Raw genomic sequence first — 21,518 nt, 5'->3', positions numbered from 1 at the left:
CACAGCATGGGGAAGGCAACACCTAGTTTGCAGAACTTGGTGCGGGACTGTGATTAATTTCTGCCTGTTCTTCCTCCCTCTCCCACTGCAGCCCTGGCCCAAGCTGGGAACTCCTGCTTTATTTTCTTTACAGCTCTTACCCTCTCTAAAATTCGAATTTAATTTTTTTAAATTTTTTATTGTGCTCACTACATGTAAGGTCTATGAAAACAGGAATCTTGCCTGTCTTGTTCTCTACGAGATTCCAAGAATTAGCCTAGAATAGCGCCTGGCACATAGTAGGTGCTCAGTAAATATTCATTGATGAATAAAGTTCCACAAATACCTCGTGAGCATGCGCTTTATGTCAGGCACCATGCTGGGCACTATAGCGCTCTAAGTAAATTGACAATTTGCTGTGCCGCCCCACGCACTCTGTTTCATTTAATCGTGGGAGGCCCCAGTAACGGGGAGCTGCTTTTATCTCCATATTGTAAACTAGACCATGATGCAAATAACCTGTTGTAGCAGATTGTGTTTTTGTTTCTGCTTGTTTGCTGCCTTGATGTGGAAGAGGACCCACTTCCCTGACCACCATGGGTGGCAAGCTTGGCCATGCAGCCCACGTGGTAACTTATGCCAGTTTTCAAAGTCATCTGGGAGTTCCTGTTGTGGCTCGGCAGGTTAAGAACCCAACCTAGTGCCTGTGAGGATGCGGGTTTGATCCCTGGCCTCACTCAGTGGGTTAAGGATCTGTGTTGCTGTGAGCTGTGGTATAGATCACAGATGCAGCTTGGATCCCGCATTGCTGTGGCTGTGGCAGCTCCGATTCAGCCCCTAGCCTGGGAACTTCCATATGACATGGGTGCGGTTGTAGATAGATAGACAGAGAGATAGATGATAAATAGATACATGTCATTGTGTGGCTCCACCATAGTTTTTTTTCCCCTCTGCCCTGACAGCACATCCCAGAGGCACTGCCCCTTCAGCCCGGGTCCCAGAAAGAAGGGGACATGGATCAGAGCTTCGGCTGACCAGTAGCTGAGATTTAACCTGAGCGAGAAATAAATAAAACATTGGTGGTTGAAGCCACCAGGAATCTGGGGTTTTGGCGACCACAGTGACCACAGCGTAACTTGGCAAGAGCTGATTTGCACGTTGGCCATCAGAATTTCCACAAAGGGAGGCTCTCTGGGAAAGGGCACCCTGAGGTCATTGAGATCCCCTAGAGAAGAGAGGGCAAGACGCTGGCCACAGAGGGCCACTTGCACCAACTGCTTGGACCACACACAATTTCTCCTCCCTGGGCTGACAGTCACCAGGATGCTGGTGTGTTGTTTCCTGAACAGACAGCACCCCAGGTTTACCACTGGGCCCCCACCTGCCTCTCCAGTCTCGTCTTCCCACTGCTTTCCTCCCTGGTCCCCTGGTCCTTTCCTGTCTCTGTCCTGAGCTCACACAAGAGCAGGCATTTGGGGAAATAACTTCATCTTCCTTAACCTCAGTTCCCCCCTAAGTAGGAGGAAGGATAATGAGACCTGGAGGGGTTCTTTTAAGAATTGAATGAGTTAAAATGGGAGCGGGCCAGGCTCTCTGTAGATGTTTGGGGAATGAGTTAAATGAATAAACAAATGAATGAATAAACACCTGAAGTCTGGTGCCAAAGAAGGACCTAGCGTAATCACGAAAGTCTCTTTTGATTTGGGTTATTACAGAGCAGCCTCCTCCGGCTTGAGCACTTCTGGGAAAGCTGATAAAGCAAGCGTATCTGAACCTACAAAATTGAGTCGCCAGTGCCCTCGGCAAGGGGTAGCCCTCCCACCAGTGTCATTCTGCAGCAGGCTGGAGCCTCAGCTGCCGAGGTGGGCACGGAGGAGCCAGCGGCAGCCTCAGTCCCTGAGCAGAGAGACGCATGCTCCGGGGCAGCTGTTCTCTTCTGAATGCAGCTCCTTGGGATGCGGGCTCCCGGCAACAGGGCAATTGATTTCTGTGCGGCAGACACAAAGGCCCACGCGACATGGGACCTGGGGAGACACTGTGACAGTCAATCATTGCTGGGCACGGAGCTGCACCTGTGTCCTTTTCAAAGAAGGCAGCCCACCGGTTGGCTGGGTACCCCTTGGTGGATTCTGAAAACCCAGGCACTGAAAAAAATGCTTCTCCTTGTCAACTAATTGAACCACAGATTCAGCTCGAGAAGCACATATTTGTGGCAGAACTGCCTACATAACAACGTCAGGTCGACCCACTGTCCCAGGGCTGTGGGAGGTTTGTGGGAAATACGGAGATGGGAGAAGAGCACCAGCCTTTACTGAGCATCTACTATGTGCAAGGGGTCCTGTAGATGTATTTTGCTTAATTCTCCTAATAACCAGGTGCTGTTAACTCACGATGCAGGTGAAGATGCAGGTGAAGGAACAGAGGCTTAGGAAGGCTGCGTAGCAGGCCTAGGGCTGCAGAGACCAGAGCCTGGACTCAAGTCCTCACTGTCTGATCTCCAAACTGCTGCCTCCTGTGACCCCGCATGGCCAGATGGTTGGAAGGGACTGCAAAGAGAGTCACACTGCGTTCTCTTGGGAGCACGACTGGACTGAGCCAGGTGGATGCCTGGGGAAAGGCCCACTTTTTTTTTTTTTTAATTAAAGTGTAGTTGATTTACGAGGTTGTGCCAGTTTCTGCTGTACACACACACACACACACACACACACCCATTCCCTTTCTTATATTTTCTTCCATCATGGGGCCTGCTTTGATGGAAATGTTTGTTCGCACGTGAGTAGAAGAGAGGTTGTGTGTAGGACAAGGAGACTGTGATGGGCTGAACTGTGTCCCCTAAAAAAGACAGGTTGGAGTTCTCACCCCCAGGAGCTCGCAGTGTGCCCTTATTTGCAAATAGGGTCTTTACAGAGGTGATCCAACTGGAATGAGGTCAGGAGGATGGGCTCTAATCCAACATGATGGGTGCCCTTAGAAAAAGGGGAGGTTTGGCAGAGACACCTGCCAAGGGAGGACGTGTGACGAGACGCAGTGGGCAGGCCACGTGAAGGTGGAGGCCGGAGTGAGGCGTCCACAAGCCAGGGAATGGCCATGTTTGCAGGCAACCACCAGGAGCCAGGAGCGAGGCCTGGAATAGATTTTTCCCTTATGTCCCTTAGATCACACCTTGATGTCGGACTTCTGGCTTCCAGAACTGTGCGATGACAAATTACTCTTGTTTTAAGCCACCAAGTGTGCGGTCAAGCAGCCCCAGGACTAATCTAGGGACAATGGCAGTGGCTTCTCCTCTCTCGTGGGAGCCTACAGCCCTGGCCCCCAACTTGGACAGGCCACTTTCTCAGCAAAACCAGCCGGACCTCCCTTGGAGGGCTCTGGTTACACCAGCACATCCATCGGAAGTCCCCCAACCCCCTCCCAAGGGGGCTGTGGTGAAGAGTCTGCTTTCACTCTATCTCATTTCCAGGCTGCCCTGCGGCCCGAGGGGCAAACCCCGCTCCATAGAGACTACAGGGTTGGATGTTTGGCCGGCAGAGAGCATGCACCAGCTGCAGATGAAGAGGGAAATCACAGAAAGGCACGTGTTCACTCCCAACCCTGTCCTACTCCCAAGATTATTTTAACATTCAGAATGTTAATTAATCAATTGCTTGTTAACATCCAAACATCTCTATTGACTGTACGTTTCCACGCGGTAATGGTGATGGGCTGAGAAGCTGGCAAATCCTGCTCATGTTCTCATGTTAAACAGCAAAGCGGACAGCTGCAAACCTCAGCAGATTCGTCTTTGAAATTCACCCTTTGAAAGATTGTCATTTAGGTGTCGAGGCAAAATCAGAGTGGATAATCACCACCCCCTCCTGCCGCTCATCCGAAAACTGTGCTTTGGTCTTTTGTGTAATATTGTTTCCAATAACTTTGGCTTTTAGGAGAAGAAGCGGAGATTAATGAGCCCCATGAAAACACTAATTTCCATATATTAGAGATGATGAAATATGTTAATGACTTAAACAAAGCTAATCTACAAGATTAAGAATATAAAAGATGATTTTAAGGGCAGAGACTCTGCACTGAGTCCTTGGCAGCTGATTAGAGTGCTGACGCTTTGCTGTACCAGGTGAGGGGCTGGAGGTGGCAGAGTCCCCGCCCGCCCACTGCTCAGGGCTGTGTGACCTTGGGCATTGACTCAGCCTCTCTGAGGTGCCAGTGAGCCTAAAGGGAGATGCATGAAGTGCTCCGCCACCTGAATGGTGCTCCCCAAACGGTAGGAAGCACAAAGCCAAGGGGATCTGAACAGGCTGAGCAGGGAAAACCTTCTCAGATAAACAACCAGTGAACTCAAGTGTGGAGTTTTTCCTCCTGCAACTTTCCTAAAACACTTTAAAAGAAGAAATCAAGAGGCTTCAGGATGAGGCTTGTCAGCCTGCCCCCACCTCGGGACCCTTTGTTCCTAAGCCGCTCGCCATGACTGTCCCCAGTGGGGACCAGAGCAGTGAGCGCAGCCCTTCCCTTCAGGACAGCAGTGACGATTTGGAAGCCACAGTGGCAAGGCCACGCTCAGCAGTGGTTTCCAACAACAGGTACCTAAGTTGGCCCAGATTTGTCCAGCCATGGACAAGATTGTCCCGCCCACGGGGCTGGCAAAGGTGCGACTCCCAGGAGGCCACCAGTGGCGGATTTGATAAAGCAGACTGGAAAGCCCGTCCTCCCCAGGGCCTCAGGCCTCCGAGGCCCCTGTTTAATGGGGGCACAGACGCGGAGGGTGGGCAGCATCTTCTGCATAGGCTCCTTGCCTCAGGAACGCAGGAAGTTCTGGCTTCGGGTTTCCTGACAGCCTTGGGGGACTGAGTTCCTCTTTGATGGTCCCTACGAGGTACTGCCGCGGGTCCTGCTGTGCTCCCGAGGCCGGGGGCCAGCCTCCTTGCCTTCCATCGCAGACCTGCCTCCCTCCCCTACGACCACTTCTTTCAGCCTCAAATCAGCTTCTCAGTTAAGTCCCTTTGGGCCCCTTGTCCAAAGGCCCTCAAGCCGCCTGGTGACACAGTCCACAGCGGGTCTGTGATGATTGCCATCCACCCGTGGAAGGGCCAGGGCACGGTGCCTGCTGGGCCCCCTGTCTCCCAGGTGTCCCTCTTGCTAGTTCTCTTTATCTTTGGAATTTGTGCTTTTCAAGCTGTGTATTTATTCCCACCTTTAATCTGCTGTGTTATTTAATCCGGTGCTTTGCTCTGTTTGGGGGGGGTGGGGGATGGAGGGAATACAGGTGGAACAGACAGGTGAGGGTTAATGCAACCTGTTCCTCTGGGCCTGGGGGCCGCTCCCAGGACTCTCCATCACAGGGATCTCAAAGTAAAGCAAACATCACACCATTAGCCCCAGAGGTAATGAAAGGAACCACCAAGAGACACAAAGGAGAGAGGGCTCCCCAACACTTAAAAAAATGAATTATGGAGTTCCCGTGTGGCACAGTGGGTTAAGAACCTGACATAGTGTCTGTGAGGACGTGGGTTTGATCCCTGGCCTCGCTCAGTGGGTTAAGGATCCAGTGTTGCTGAGGCTGTGGTGTAGGCCAACAGCTGCAGCTCTGATTCAACCCCTAGCCTGGGAACCTCCATAGGCCGAGGGTGCGGCTGCAAAAAAGAAAAGAAGAAAAAATGAAGTATGATCAGTTACTGTTATAGGTAACTGAATTCAAAACTAATTTTTTCTTTAGTTTCTGTTGACTGTTTCTGGGTTGCTCTCTGTAGTTTTCAAGTGCATATTATACGCTCCAGAGGCAGAGACCCATCATAGAAATGAAAATTCTCCACTGCTAGGGTGAACCCACAAAAGCAGCCCCTGTTTAAAATCGTGTGTGTGTGTAGAGACACGGCATTCCCCAGGCTTCATTAGGTGGAAAAAGAGAAATGAGGTCAGTCTCTTCTCCTCCGAACCAGCTCTTTCTGTGATCCAGCCTTCTCCAGCCTCTGCCACGCTGGGTCCAGACATGAAGGAGGGCAGGGAGGGGCTGGGAGTGTGTGTGGAGGCAGACAGCTCTCCAGAAATGGGAGCCGACAGCAGAGGGTCCAGAAGGTCTGCGGTAGCAGCTTCAGCTGAGGGGCTCCAGGAGCTGGGGGAGGCCAGTGGGAGAGCGGGATGTGAGCCAGGAGGGCAGAGGCAGAGGTGGGAGCTCAGCTCCTCCCCAGGCTGGGGACAGACAGGCTCAATCCACCCACTTCCTCACTTTCCCAGCCCAGCCAGTGGCACCACCGCCCACCCGGCTCCCCTCGCCCTGAACCGTGAGACAGGACAGCCAGTGGGTACCAGCACAAGCTCTTCACCAAGACAGACCAGGGGTCCGGGTCTGCCTTTGACCGTTACTAGGACCTGTGTGACCCTGAACAAGCAAACTTCGTTGCTTTTCTCAGCGTCTGTTTTCCAATATGCCACGTGGCAATAGCAGGACCTTCCTGGTAGAGTTGTTGAGAGGATTAAAAAGTGCTTAGAACATTGTTAGCAGTCAATGAATGTCAACCATCCTTGCTGTTGTTGTTATGTTATATGTACACATACATGTAAATAGTAAGTATATGTATACATCAGAATTCTGGAGCTCAGCCTCATTCATTCCCATTTTTAATCAACCACCAAATCCTGGAACTACTACTCTTTTGTGTTTTGCTTCGGGGTTCTGAGGTATAAGAACAATGCAGTACACACTACAGGGGACAGGTTTCTCAACTGCAGCAGAACTGAACACACAGATTGTGATATTTCATAATGGAATTTTACTGTTTGAATAGCTATGGATGCCCAAAGCCATAATTCTGCAGTAATTATCATATCTTTGAGAACTTTCTGCACCATCAGTGAGAAAACAGAATTTGAAATTACCAAACACAATCATCTTGAAAACCTAGTTTCTTCTGAGACAATTTACTCTCTTCTAAGCCTGCCTGCTGATAAAAGGTGGCATATATATTCTGGCATAACAATAATATGCTTGGCCTCCCCAAATTACTTGGTGCTCTGCAAGAAATAAAAATCTCGCAGTTCCACATATCTAAACCCCTTTATCACATCTCAGAATCCACTCTATTAAAAATAAAGTGAAACCCAGAAAAACAGTCCCCAGTATACTGAGGACTAACTGATTTTCCAAGTTGTTCTCTGCTCCCTTTCTCTGTAAAATGAAGGCACAGGAACCAAGGGACTCCTTGCTCGATCAGGACCAACCACTGTCACAACAAACTCTTTGGGTGGGAAGATGAGTCACAATTGTCTCCAAAAACCTTTTGAAAAAAGCCTATTCTTTTTTTTCTTTTTTTTTTTTTTTTTGGTCTTTTTAAGGCCACACCCGCAGCACAGGGAGGTTCCCAGGCTAGGGGTAGAATTGGAGCTGTAGCCGCTGGCCTACACCACAGCCACAGCAACACATATTTTCATCATTTTGTGAGTGGATTTTGGAACGGCTTTAACCCCCACATTCTATGAGACTTCGTTTTCAATACAATCCATTTCTGTGTCACTCGGTCCTTCCATGTCACTCAGTCTATAAATGCTACTTACTACCCGTCACTGCTGGGTCACAGCATAAAGAGAAACTAAAGTGCTCAAACTTTTTTTTTTCTTTTTTGGCTGCCCTGGGGCATAGGGAATTTTAGCAGCACTGGCTCCTGCAACCCACTGTGCAGGGTCGGGGGATTGAACCTGTGTCTTGGTGCTGCAGAGATGCACTTCGCCATAGTGGGACCTCCGAAAGTGCTCAGGTTTCTGACCCATGGGTCCCTGCATCCTATGCTAAATCTCTCTTGTATGTGCTGCTTCTGCCTAGAGAATCCTCTCTACCCGAACTCCCTTTGCTTGACTAAATCCTCTTACCCTTCAGGATGCAGCTGGGACTTGACTTCCTCCAGGAAGGGTTCCCTGACGCCCAGATCAGGGCTGGTTGAGGCTCTTTACCAGGCCCTCCTACACCGTCCTGTGCTCCCCAATTCACCTGATTTATGCATGACGCTCCAATTACCCACTTGTCCATCTGTTTCCACCACGCCGAGCCTCGGAAGACAGAACTGCATCTGTCTTGTTCACCCCTGTAACCACTGTTGAGCAGACGTTTACTCACAATGGGTGCTTAATAAATACTGGAAGAATGAACACGTGAGTAATTTGACAGTAAGTAAACTGTAAAATATTTTTATAACTGCCTTATAATAAGATCCTCAAGTTCCAAGTAAAATGCTTAAGAGAATAACATCGACATGAAATATTTTTAATCTGAGATAATTACAAAGTCAATCAGAATATATCCGCTCTTAATTTAAGCCAAGTTTGTTCTACTCGTTTAATGGAGTTGGCTAAATAGAAACTCAAATAAGTGCTTGTTAATTATACTAATTAACAAATGGTTGAATTAAAATATATGAGCGCTGCAAAACGTAGGTAAAATGTGAAGTTACTATGTGCATGGAATAAACCACACAGTAAGTATGGGAATTTCTCAAAGGGATAGTGTTTGTCGCTTTAGTTATTTGTGGGGTTTCCTGGAATAAATTTCAAGATGTCTGATGTAGTGCCTTTTGATGGGGGGAGGGTGGGGAGAAGGAGTGCTTTGTCTTTGCAAGTTTTTTCTTTTCAACTCAATGTACGACTAAGAAATCTTATAGCCAGTACATAAAGGAGATAGTGTGTCCTACTGGCAAAACAGTAACACTTAACAATAGCATAAAAATATCAACAGTGAAGAATTAAGTCTTTAAAAAAGAAAAAGAAGACCTGTGTGGGGGAAACGAGCTTATTGAAAAACATTAAGAGAACACCTACACAAACATGGGCAGAGATATATTACGTTCATGGATTGGAAGATTAAATTTGTAAAAAATGTCCCCAAATTAATGGATTTAATGAAATTTTGATCAAAATCTAATAGGGCTTTGGGAAGAACCTGACAAATGCTTCTCCAATGCCCGTGAAAGAGAAAAGGGCCAAGAAGAGAAAAAGACTCTTGGATTCCAAACATCGCACGTTACATGGTTTTTCTCCTACCTCAACGCTGACTCTTTTTCAGCCTCCTTCACTGGTTTCTCGACTTCTTCCTGATCTCATGTTAGGAAACCCCAGGTCTCAGGCCTTCACCTTCTTTCCACTGTCACACTGACTCTTTTGGTAATTTCATCCAGTCTCATGGCTTTAAATAAAATACAATTACTAACTCTGCCTCCATTCCAGTCTAGACCTATCGCTCAAACTCCCTCTCATATACAACTGCTTACTTGATATCTTTACTTTGTTATCTAATAGACATCTGAAATTTAACCTATCCAAAGTGAATGCCTCAAAAATTTTTCTATCCATAACTTTCCTCATCTCAGTTGATGGCAACTTTGTGTTGAATTTTGTCGTTCAGTCCAATACCTTGGATTCATCTTTGACTCCTCTCTTCCTCCATCTCTTTTTTTTAAAAATATTTTATCCAACCCATCAGCAAATCCTCAGACAAATCACTTTGTACCTTAACTATGCTCACCCTGGTCTGAGCCACATCAGCTCTTATCTGGATACCCGCAATAGCTCTGATTGGCTTACCAGCCTCATCCCAGGGCCCTGCATCCTTCTCTCCCTCAAAGTCAAAGAGACCGTTTAGAATATGTGACATCATATCACTTTTTTACCTTAACCCCGTCATAATATTTATTTCACAGCATAAAAGCCCAAACCTCTAATGATGGTCTTCAAGAACCTATATGATCTGGCTTCACTCTCTGCTCTTTTGTCCATGACCTTGAATCTCCTGCTGTTCTATCCTCTCCCTTCCTCACTACACACCGGGCGCCCTGGCCTCCCTGATTTTCCTCAAACGTGTCAGATATCCTCCCGCTTTAGACTCTTTGCACTAACAGTCCCCTCTCACTCTCAACCCAGTTTGCATGATGAAAATCAGTTTTGATTTGGGAGTGGCACCCAGGCATGAGAATACTTTTTATTTTTTATTAATTTTTTTTTTTTTTGTCTTTTTGCCTCTTCTAGGGCCGTTCCCGGGGCATATGGAGGTTCCCAGACTAGGGGTCGAATCAGAGCTACAGCTGCTGGCCTACGCCAGAACCACAGCAACACGGCAGCCTACACCACAGCTCACGGCAACACTGGATCCTTAACCCACTGAGCAAGGTCAGGGATCGAACCCGAAACCTCATGGTTCCTAGTCGGATTCATTAGCCACTGCGTCATGACGGGAACTCCGAGAATACTTTTTAAATGCCTCATATTTCTTCCAAACTATCAGAGATTATTTTAGTCTTTGGTTATTGATTGTTGAAATTACTAACCAAAGTAATTGCTGAGCGATGGCTACAGGGAGCCCCTTAACCCTGTTCTCTCAAATAGTTATGAAACAAAACAAAACCTCTCTGGTGATTTGAATCTGCAGCAGGATTGAGGGACACTGGTCTGTAATCCCCCAACCAGATCATTTCCCCCATAACTATAATAACTGAGACATTCCTATTTGAAAGGCTGTCTTAGTGAATTAAAAAAAAATACATGTGAGATGAAAAATGTCAAATTTATTTTCCAAAATGAGAAAAAATACACATTTAAATTCACTGTGTGATACACTTTAACAACAACAAATCAAAAACCATGTGTCCTACTTGTTGCATGTCTTACTTGTCACAGCTTAACTCCCAACCAACTGTGGCATCTGCAGGAAGGGAAAGATTTCTGGCCCTTGGTGTGCAGAACCTGAAACTTGACATGACAACCTGTGACATGTACACCCCAGACTCAGTTTTCCTAAGTCAAGGCAAAGGCTTGTTAACAATTAAGCTCCACACAGATGGAAAACAAAGGGCTTCCTACAGCCAATTTATCCAAAAAGCTCTAGAACAGTCATTTACAGTGTGAAGTCTTACCACGACTTTCTGAAATGCTTAATGTATTTTGAGGTAAAGCACAGAGCCTGGAAGAGTGGAATTCTCCTCAGTTTCAAATGAACTGATATCTAGATCTGAAAATATTATCAAGGTGATTCCTTTTCTCTTTTAAAAAATTAACCATCCAGATGAAGTTATTGGTTTGAAATACACTTGTTTAATAAACCTGACAGGGAAAAAACAAACCTTCACCCTGCTTTGCCATGGTGACCTAAAAAAGGTTAACCTCGTAGGCTTTGGGAAATGATGCCACATTCAGCTCTGTCAAAAATGACTCCTGAGATGTTAGACTTGCTCTGATCCCCCCTCAGAATCCTGGGGAAGTTGCAAAGACTTGCTTACTTGTGGGCTAGTCCCACTCATGCTTACCAGACGGCTATTGATGACGTTAAGCTCTCGTATCACCATGCTCAGATCTTCGTGTAATTTGACTATGGCGTTTTTTACCTCCCCCAGAAGAACGTTAGTGGAATTATTTGCTTCAGGCTCCCTAGGCAGGTCTTGGGTTGCCTGAAAACTAGAACAGGACAGAGAGGTGAAAGGGTCTACATTTTGGGTGGAAAACTCTACCCAATTACTCCTAGAAAGAAGACTTGTCTGCTTTTTGGCAGAATCAGAGTTGTCTGGAAGAATCTCCAGGAGGTCGATGTTGTCAGTTTCTTCTTCATCAGAGGACAGTGGGCCCCTAGGCGCAAAAGGGTGCTGGACCCTGGCCGTCTTTTCTTTAACAGAGGCTGAAGAAGACTGCTGATGGAACAGAGTCCAGAAGGAAGATCTGACCGAAACTGGGGGTAAGGGATGAACAGACTTTTCTGGAGAGGCTGAATCAGGAGATGACACCGATAAAGTAGAAAAGGAGGCGGTTCCCTCAGAGGCGGTTGAAACTAAAATGCATAAATGAGAGAGGAAAATGATGCAACGCACAAATAATTTTATGATGTAAAATACTATCTGGTCTCAATGTAAATAGACTACTCAGAATTTAAATGTTAAATAGTCATAATAACCCCAAACAAACCCAAAGCAGGAAACAAAGAAAAATCTAGAGCTGTGTTATATATCAATAATCCTATGGAGATGAGCCTACAATAGAATTCTCAATGTTCGTCTTGACCCTCAACCCCTGCCCAACATCTTTTTATACCACGTTTATCGGGGATGCCAAATGAGGAGAGAACTGCACCCTATTCTACCGACGGCCAGCATTTTAGATTGACATTTACAGTAGAAAGTTTGAGGAACCTGTAACTTAGATTCCTTCATCCTTCATTTTTCCGACAGAGAATACTATGGCAAAATGAACAACAAACCACAAGTACCCCAAAGTTATAAAACTGACCCTTTTCCTCTCAGTGGTCATATAAAGTCAAGACTGAGTCCAATCCATCTGAGATCCAGGACGCTGTAGCACACGTATATAATTACTGTTTCCACCAAGAAGCCGTATGTAAAATAACAAGCATTCTAAACCTATTCTCCATAAAATGAAAGATTTGATAACATTTATAACTTCCTTTCAGGCAAAACCATATTAAATGTCTTTTTTCACACTTCATTCTAAACCATTATTTCCCACACTGTTGGTCTCACTGTTTCTCAGGATGTGAAAAGATGTTTTGTGAGAACAGAACTTCAAAGTCTAACAAGACGGGCCAACTGCATATTGCGCCTCCTGCAGGAGAGTAAGCGTGTCCATTGGCACAGCTAAGGTTCTGAGAAATCTAAGTACAGCTGACCTTGAACATCATGGGGGTTGGGGGCGCCAGTCCTCCACGCATTTGAAAATTCAGTTGGCCCTCCACAGCCACGCTTCTGAATCAAAGACACTCAACCTCGGATTGTGCAGTACTATGTCATGGATTTATTGAAAAAGCTGTATACAAGTAGAACCACATGGTTCAAACCCTTGCTATTTAAGAACCAACTGTAATTTAGTCGAGTGTTTTCCAAACTTTCTTAGAAAACTTTTTCTAGAAAACTTTCTTAGAAAACTTTTTCACCTAATGCATATATTCATTTATGCATTAGGCGGTAAAATTGGCAAAATCCAGTGCTAAAGTCTTTGCAACTAACTCTGGACTTGCTACTTAAACAAACATTCATTATAAGTCATAGAAGAGAGAAATTAATGCTTACTACTTAGTACACATGATTTATCTCTATTGTTTTATTTTACATATTCACGCTCTTCTACACTAAATTGAACCTCCTGTAAAAAATACGGCCAGGGCAGGCAGCTTCTATTTTCTGCTACAAAGCTCTCTGGGGCCCATCCTCAGTTCTCAGGAAAAATTCCAATCACAATACATTTGGCAGGGTGAGGGGGATGAGTCTCCTCAGCCGATGCAGTAGCAGGACATGAAAAGGAAAGTAGGGACTTTATTAACACTCGGTCAGGACAAGACAAGCACACTTAAGAATCTAGGTCAGGCTTATCCAGACATTCTATCCATGGATTAAAAAGAGGGACATGACATAATGGACGTGCCAGTGCCAAAGCCTCAGCACATCCAGGTCCGCGTCACACTGCTGCACTCGGAGCTACACTCACAGCTGTCTGCTGACATGGCCCTTCGCCATCCTCCTGTATTCTAGATCCCGAGTCTTTCTATTTCTTGGTCTGCTCTCATGGTGGAGGAGCACGTTCTCCCACAGTCTGCTGAAAAACGATGCATGAGAAGTAAAGGTTTTGAGATTGCATGTCTGAAAATGTCCGTATTCTACCCTTAGGCTTAATGCTACTGTGGTTAGGTAAAAAATTCTGGGTTGGAAATCCTTTCTCTCAGAATAGTGAAGGCAAAAAATTCCACTGCCTTCTTGCTTCTTCCAGTGTTGCTGCTGTGAATGGAGTGTGAGCCATTCCATTCGTTGTATATAACCATATTTAGCTGGTTTATCTCTGAGTTTCACAGAATTTCTTATTTGTCCCCAGTGTTCTGAAGTTTCTCTGTATGCCCTGAGGGTGACTTTTCCATTCCCTGAAAGTCACTACCTTTTAATCAGGAACTCATTTCCTTTAGCTCTACAATTTTTTCTTGACTGCTTTAATCAATTATTTTCTCCTGTGTTTTTTTCCGTGTTCTCTTTCTGACCCTCCTCTTGTTCAGATGTCGTATCTCCTGGACTAGCCCTCTCATCTTCCTATTTTCCTCTCCCACCTTTCCTACCTTTTTTGTGTGCTCTGCTTCGTTAGAGATTTTTGTCAACTTCTCCTTCCAATCCTATTGAGTTATTCATTTCTGCTTACCATTACATTTTTAACTTCCAAGAACTATTTTGGAGGGTTCTCAGAAATTCTTTTTAGGACACCCTGTCCTTATTTCATGGGTGCAACATATCTTCTCACCCCTTGTTTCAACGTTCCGTGTGAGAGGTTTCTTCCAGATGTCTGGTGCCCTTGGCTGTCTGCTTACGATCGAGAATGAAGGATCACAAGTTGGCTGGAAGCCCTGGGTGTAAGTGTGGGACTTGTCAACACTAGGCTTCAGCATACGGTTATTTGGGTAGGTCATCTGTTGGGGAAGAGATGTCAGTATCTTTGGTTTTTCCCTCTGAGGGTTACAGGTTCTTGTGAGAGTAGTTTTTCTCTCCCCTGCCTAGAGGGTAAAGCTCCGGCTCTCAGTGTGCCCGGAGCCTAGCAGAGAAAGGGACAGGGTTCTCTGCATTCAGCATTTGGTTTGCATACGGCCACTTAACCCTGTACTGGTTGTTAGAGGACCTGTACACTCAGCTCTACCTGGCATCTCTCATCTCAGAGACCTTCCGTCTACCTTCTACAGAAAACAAATCTCCAGACTTCTGCCAGGTTGTGAGTGGGTGAATATTCAGGGCAACTGCTCATTCGTTTGGCAAGAAGAAGAAGTAGAGGGATTTAATTGCTTTTCAAATAGCTATTTTCTAATTCTCTTTACTTAGCACCACCTTCAATAACATGTGGAGTAGGTTTTATATCCCCATTTTAAACATGAGGCAAAGGAATCTCAAAGAGGCAAAAAAACTTTCCCCAAATCACTAGGCTAAAAAGGGGCAGAGATGAGATTCAAATTCAAGGCTCTGATATTAAAGCATATCATCTAACTTACTAAGCTCTATGTCCACACCATTCTACCACATTAGAATTATTTTTATTCTGCTATAGAATTACGTTATAGAATTCCTGTCATGCCTCGGCGGTTAACAAACCTGACTACCATCCACGGCATGCGGGTTCAATCTCTGGCATTGCTCAGTGGGTTAAGGATCCGGTCGGTGTTACTGTGAGCTGCGGTGTAGGTTGCAGACTCGGCTTGGATCCTGTATTGCTGTGGCTCTGGCATAGGCTGGAGGCTACAGCTCCGATTGGACCCTAGCCTGGAACCTCCATATGCTGCAGGTGTGGCCCTAAAAAGCCAACCCCCCCCAAAAAAAAGAATTATGTTAAATTCTGGGCATAAAATTAAGAAGGCAGGCAACCAGGACGGTGAGGGGATATGACAACCATTCCTTATATAGAAATACATAAGCTACAGTTAATGGGTATGCAAGTCTTTACCCAGAAAGAGACAGTGGGACAAAGAGTAAGAGGCTATCTTTAGTTATTTGAAGATAACCACAAAACCTTAGTAACAGTGGCCTTCCACTTCTCACACTGTGCACAAAACCGGGGTTAATAGGTGAAAGAAATAAGAATTCAGCCCAATTAAAAAAAAGAAAACTTTTTTTTTTAATCCTTTTAGGGCCATACCAGAGGCGTATGGAGGTTCCCCGGCTAGGGGTTGAATCAGAACTGTAGCTGCTGGCCTACACCATGGCTACAGCATTGCCAGATCTGAGCCTCATCTACAACCTACACCACAGCTCACAGCAACACCAGATCCTTAACCCACTGAGCAAGGCCAGGAATCCAGGCCTCATGGATGCTAGTCAGATTCTTTCCACTGAGCCATGAAGGGAACTTCCCTAAAAGAAGAAAACTTAAAAAAAAAATTTACTGTATGGCTGCACCTGCAGCACACAGAAGCTCCCGGGCCAGGGCTTGAACCCGCACTTCCAAAGTGACCCAAGTCTCTGCAGGCAGATTCTTAACCCACAGCGCCACAGCAGGAACTCCAAAAACTCTGTCATAGTCATGGTTTTCCACACATGAAATGAGCTGCTTTGGGAAGTAGGGAGTTTCTTGATACTCAAGGAGCTCAGGCACAGCCTGATGATCATTTGGCAAGAATGTTTCAGGTAAGATCAACACATCAGGTGACAGAACTTATACAGCCTTGGCGAGATTCTAAGATTCTAGGACACAAAACATACATGTTAGAGCACTAAGAATCTATTCTAGAAATAATTCACTCTGGTCAGAAAGGATGGTTTCATGAGGAACACTCTAAGAAGGCCAGGAGAAAATAATATTTGAGTTAAATATTAATCTAATGCTATGTATTTAAAGATAACACAGCTATGATAGTCATGTAAGCATGATGTGATTAATATCTGCTATTTAACTTCAGGCCAGTGTTTTTCAAAGTGTAGGGCCTGAGCCAGCAGCAGCAGCAGCAGCACCTGGGAATTTGTGAGAAATGGAGTTCTTGGGCTGCCCCAGACCAACTGAATCAGAAACTGGGGGGCTGGGCTCAGAAAGTGGGGGTTTAACAAGCTTCCAGGTGTTTCTGATGTGAGCTTCAGTTTAAGAATCAATGCTTCCTACTGTTTGCCCACCTCTCTTCTGCTTCGTGGCTTCAACTGCCAAGTAAATAGCTTATCACTGTTTACAGTTCTGTAGCTTTGATTCCAAGGCTCCGTGATGATGCTTTTGCTCATAAAAACCCACTTCATCTCTAATTGCTGGGTGCCAATTCACTTTTGTTTCCAAACACGCCACAGCTGCACCAGACGCTGCACAGTGCACTTCGGGGTGCATGTCCCCGCCCGTCTGGGGACCCTTCCCTGGCTCACTACCCAAGTTATTGGTTAACAACCATCCTCTTCCTACAGTCGACCCACCAGAGCTGAAATGCAGCAAATATTACAAATAAGCTGCAGTAAATGGCGGTATTTAAAAATCGCATTGTGTGATACACGCATGTGCTAATTAGTGTTGAGCTTGCTTGAAGAGAGCACTGATGAAATTATTCCAAATGCTGGTGTGTTATCTCTAACTTTCTATACCACTGAATAACATTGGAGCTGTTAATTATTATACAACTTTAAACTTAGAAGTGCTGGATTGCAAAAATAAAGTGACAAATACATTTCTAGAAATATTTAAAAACTCTCTTTGGCCATCAATGTAAATCTTTCTGCTAGTAGCAGGTCTTTGGTCAAACAGCTTCCTGTATAACAGAGGGTTTTTTTTTTTTTCATTCTCCAGTTCATCTCTTTCAGCCTTCCTGGCTGTTACATAAAGGCTGTCAAGTTAACTACACACGTGATTTAAGCTATTCTGACTTTGTTCTGCAGTTTAAAAAATGTAACATTTACAGAAATCTTCATAACAGAATTATTCATAATAGCCCAAAGGTGGAAACAACCCAAATGTCTGTCAGCTGATAATGGATAGCTAAAATGTGCTTATCTATACATTGGAATATTATCAGCTTTACAGAGGAATGAACTACTGATTTAGGCTTCAACACAGATCAACCTTGAATACATGATGCTCAGTGAAAGAAATCAGTCACAAAAGGCCATATATTGTCTGATTCTATCATATGAAATGTCCAGAATAGGCAAATCCACACAGAAAGTAGATTAGTAGCTGCCAGGGTGGCAGGTGGGGGGGTGGTGGTGACTGCTAATGTGTACAGGACTTTAGGGGTGATGAAAATATTCTGGAATTAGTAGTGATGGTCGCACACCCCTGAGAATATTCTGAAAAACACTAAGTTGTCCACTTTAAAGGGGTGTAAAATTTTATGGTACATGACTGGATCTCAATTTTTTCTAATGTAATATTTGAAATTTTATTTTTAATTATTATGATTATAAATAAGCTACATAAAAGAACCAGATTTAGGAGTAACACAGGGTTAAGAGAGAAATGCTAATAAATCTGCCTCAATGTTAAGTGATTATAAGTCACTTATGCTACATTTTTACTGGGAAAATTGGATTATTGAATTAAAGATGAGTTTTCTCACTTACCTGCGAAGCATAAATTTGGTTCACTAAGTTAAAAAAATCAAATCAGTGTGTCTTTTGTCTGCACAAAAGCAAGCAGGAGCTGCACAGCTAGAAGAGCTGCTGGGGCCGAGTGGGGAGAGGCAGGGCAGCACCTCTGTGAGCTCTCTGGTGGGTGTGATAAACCATCCTGCCCAGCAAGGCTCTGCTGGTGCTTCTGAACCAAGCCTGGCCAGAAGCTCAGAGTTAGCTGAGGCAGTCTGCAGAACTGTTTTCTAGCATTTTCCTGGTTTCTTTTGGGGAATCTGTTAACTGTTTTAGCCCTGAAGGCTTTTATAGCCAAAAAGAAAAAGGTAGGGCTAATGAGTCTTTGGTGTATGTGTGTCACATTTGGTTTCTCTCCGCAGCAAAGGTAAAGTGGAAATCAACTACAAAGAACAATTACTGCTGAAATACAGAGTGAAAAAAATGGAACCCATGAGACAGAAAGAAAGGATGAAGCCACTGAGAATGCTTGCCACTATCCCAACATGAGAAAGTACAGACAGATTTTTTTTTTCCCCTTCCTCAAAAATTAGAAAGTAAGACCCAGTGCAGTCTAACACACCTACCCTAAGGTGCTTTATGAAAATATAAAGAAAGCTGCCTGCCACTAGATTTGGCTTCTAAGTTTCTACTAGCTCCTTCTTCCTTTTAGTATGCATGACCTAAAACAAGAGTTTGGGCTCAGATAAATAAACAGAGGAGCAGAAGGAATGGGCTGTTTAGGGAACAGAGTTACTTAGCGTTAAAAGGTCAACAGCAAATCTGTCCCTCTCATTCAGTAAAAATACTGAAGTGTATTAGGTAGCTGGGATCCCTTCTTGTCCAATCCAGGATCCCAGGATCCATCACCTTAGCTATTTTCTTTCAAGTCCCTTGCTGCTTACACAGCTACCTTACACAGACTCCCTGAAATTTGAGAGCTGCTAAAATGTGTGTGTGTGCAAGTATTTTTTAATTTGCCCAGCTCATTATCTCCAAAAAGTTTATAACATCAGGCCTGGACAAATACCTCTTGAAATAAAACCAGAAAATAGGTGCCATCTTCTTTATCCTTCGTCACCCAGTGTCCATGGAGACTGGCCATCAATCCTTGCCTCACCATTTCTTGAATTCCTCAGCCACAGAGACCTCAGCCATTCCTCTAAGTCTTCCCTACGACATGTCATCACTCACAATTGCCCTACTCTGAAATCCTTTTATTTTTTTTTCCTGTTTTTTTAGGGCCTTACCCATGGCATATGGAAGTTCCAAGGATAAGCCACGACAGGAACTCCCTGACTCTGAAATCTTATTTTCCAAGATTACTGTTCTTCTCAATCACTTCCAGCCTTTTATATTCCTTTTAATACATCTACACCTGGGCCTCACTGAAACAACAGGTGCAATGATCCATCTATTTTCTCCAACTCTGTAAGTGCCCTCCTGGCTCTGCCTCCCTTCTTGTCCAATCCAGGATCCCAGGATCCATCACCGTAGCTATTTTCTTGCGAGTCCCTTGCTGCTTCCCCCAGATCGCCTCCATCTCGAGAGCTCCTCCGCCCGCCTTGCCAGCCAGTCTTAATCTCTTCCACAACAGCCTCTGACCTGTTCCCAGTCTCTGGTTTCACCCACTCCCTCTGTAGTCCCTGACATAAATCATTTTTCCAAGTTACTCACTTGGCTTAAAAACTTTAGTGATGTACACTATCTTCAAAGTCAAGTGCAAACTTCTTTTTTTTGTCTTTTTGTCTTTTTGCCTTTTCTAGGGCTGCACTTGTGGCATATGGAGGTTCCCAGGCTAGGGGTCTAATCAGAGCTACAGCTGCTGGCCTACACCAGAGCCACAGCAACGCGGGATCCGAGCCGCATCCACAACCTACATGACAGCTCAGGGCAATGCTGGATCCTTAACCCACAGAGCAAGGCCAGGGATCCAACCTGCAACCTCATGGTTCCTAGTCAGATTCGTTAACCACTGGGCCACGACAGGAACTCCCAAGTGCAAACTTCTTAACCTGGCACACATAGCTCCTCATCACCTGTCCTGGCTTAATTTTCTGTATATTCCTCTATTACTGCTGTACGCACACTTTTTTTTTTTTGTCTTTTTGCCTCTTCTAGGGCCACACCCTCAGCATATGGAGGTTCCCAGGCTAGGGGTCCAATCAGAGCTGTAGCCGCCGGCCTACACAACAGCCACAGCAACGCGGGATCCGAGCCGCATCCGCAACCTACATGACAGCTCGTGGCAATGCCGGATCCTTAACCCACTGAGTGAGGCCAGGGATCAAACCTGAAACCTAATGGTTCCTAGTTGGATTCGTTAACCACTGAACCACGACGGCAACCCCTGTATCCAAGGTTTACTAAGCTACTTTTAATTAACTTATTAAATACTGAGTATGCATTACATGCAAGGCACTGTGGCTGGTGCTGGCGATACGATAATAAACAGGCACAGAGGTCCCTTCCCTCAGGAAGCTGATGTTCCACTTGGGTGGGAGGCAGGCACATTGAACAACTTAATGCAAATGCCATTATAGGGGATTAGAATGACAGTAAGTGCCAGAAAGGATGCTAACACAGCACGAAGTTGGGGGATTTGAAATAACCTAGGAAATCGTGAAGAAGTGAGCTGGCCTCTGAGGGATGAGTAGGAGTGATCTGGTGAAGGGGCAGACCAGAAGGTTCTGGTCAGAGGGAACAAGGGGACAAAGGTGGGGAAGCAGCCAGGTTTACCCGACAAAAGGAAAGAACACAGGCTGCTGAAGGAGCAGAAGCTAGACGGCACAGGGCCCGCCCGAAGGCTACCTGACCTTTAGGGACATGGGGAGCAGGCCATGGGGAGTATTTCTGTGGGAAGCGCTAGTCCTCAGGTCACCCTGGCTGCTCCATGGGGGATGAAGTAGAGCTTCCCACAGTCTCTTTGTTTAGTTGAGCTCTGTATTACTCCTCAGCCTGAATGCTCTTTCTGAAAGGACATGAGACTACCTGTTCCTGAGAATAAATGAGAAACCCCTGCATACTTTTGCGATAACCAGAGGAGATATTAAGGGGTCCTGGAGTTCTAAAAGCGGAACTGAAAATACGGACATTGGAGTAGTAATCACAAGCTTTTATATGACACTTTCCGAGCACGAGATCCCCTCTAAACCCTGTTGGTCTGTGGGATCCCCACGATGCCCTGTGCTAGCGCCATCGTTACTCTTGTTCTGCAGCTGAGACACGGGTGGGCAGACAGGTCAGGGCCTCACCTAAGGTCACACAATCAGCAGCTGAGCTGCGATTATAAACCCAAGCAGTTTGATTCCAGAACCTGTGCCATTAACAACTATGCAATTTAGCCATTCTTTGTGCTATGTTGTGATACATGTTACATTCCCATATGTTTTAAAACTCAAAATATATTATTAAAATTTTTGCTTTAAACAGTCATTTTTTAAAAAAATTAGAATTAAAAATGAAATATATAGTATTGTATATTTATCTATGTATTTATAATTTCGAGTGTTCATCATT

At 45.1% G+C, this 21,518-nt stretch overlaps 1 protein-coding gene across 1 annotated transcript in view; it reads right to left on the bottom strand.

Annotated features, from left to right (window-relative positions):
- The window catches only part of ENTHD1 (ENTH domain containing 1), a 101,939-nt gene continuing 90,987 nt past the window's right edge, over positions 10,567 to 21,518 (bottom strand). The window contains 1 exon segment of the mRNA XM_003126009.6: positions 10,567 to 11,767. Within this exon segment, the coding sequence (XP_003126057.4) occupies positions 11,169 to 11,767 (599 nt within the window). The 3' untranslated portion in view covers positions 10,567 to 11,168.

This window comes from Sus scrofa, chromosome 5 (genome assembly GCF_000003025.6).
Source record: "Sus scrofa isolate TJ Tabasco breed Duroc chromosome 5, Sscrofa11.1, whole genome shotgun sequence".
NCBI classification, from domain to species: domain Eukaryota; kingdom Metazoa; phylum Chordata; class Mammalia; order Artiodactyla; family Suidae; genus Sus; species Sus scrofa.
This window is presented reverse-complemented; position numbering and strand designations above follow the sequence as displayed.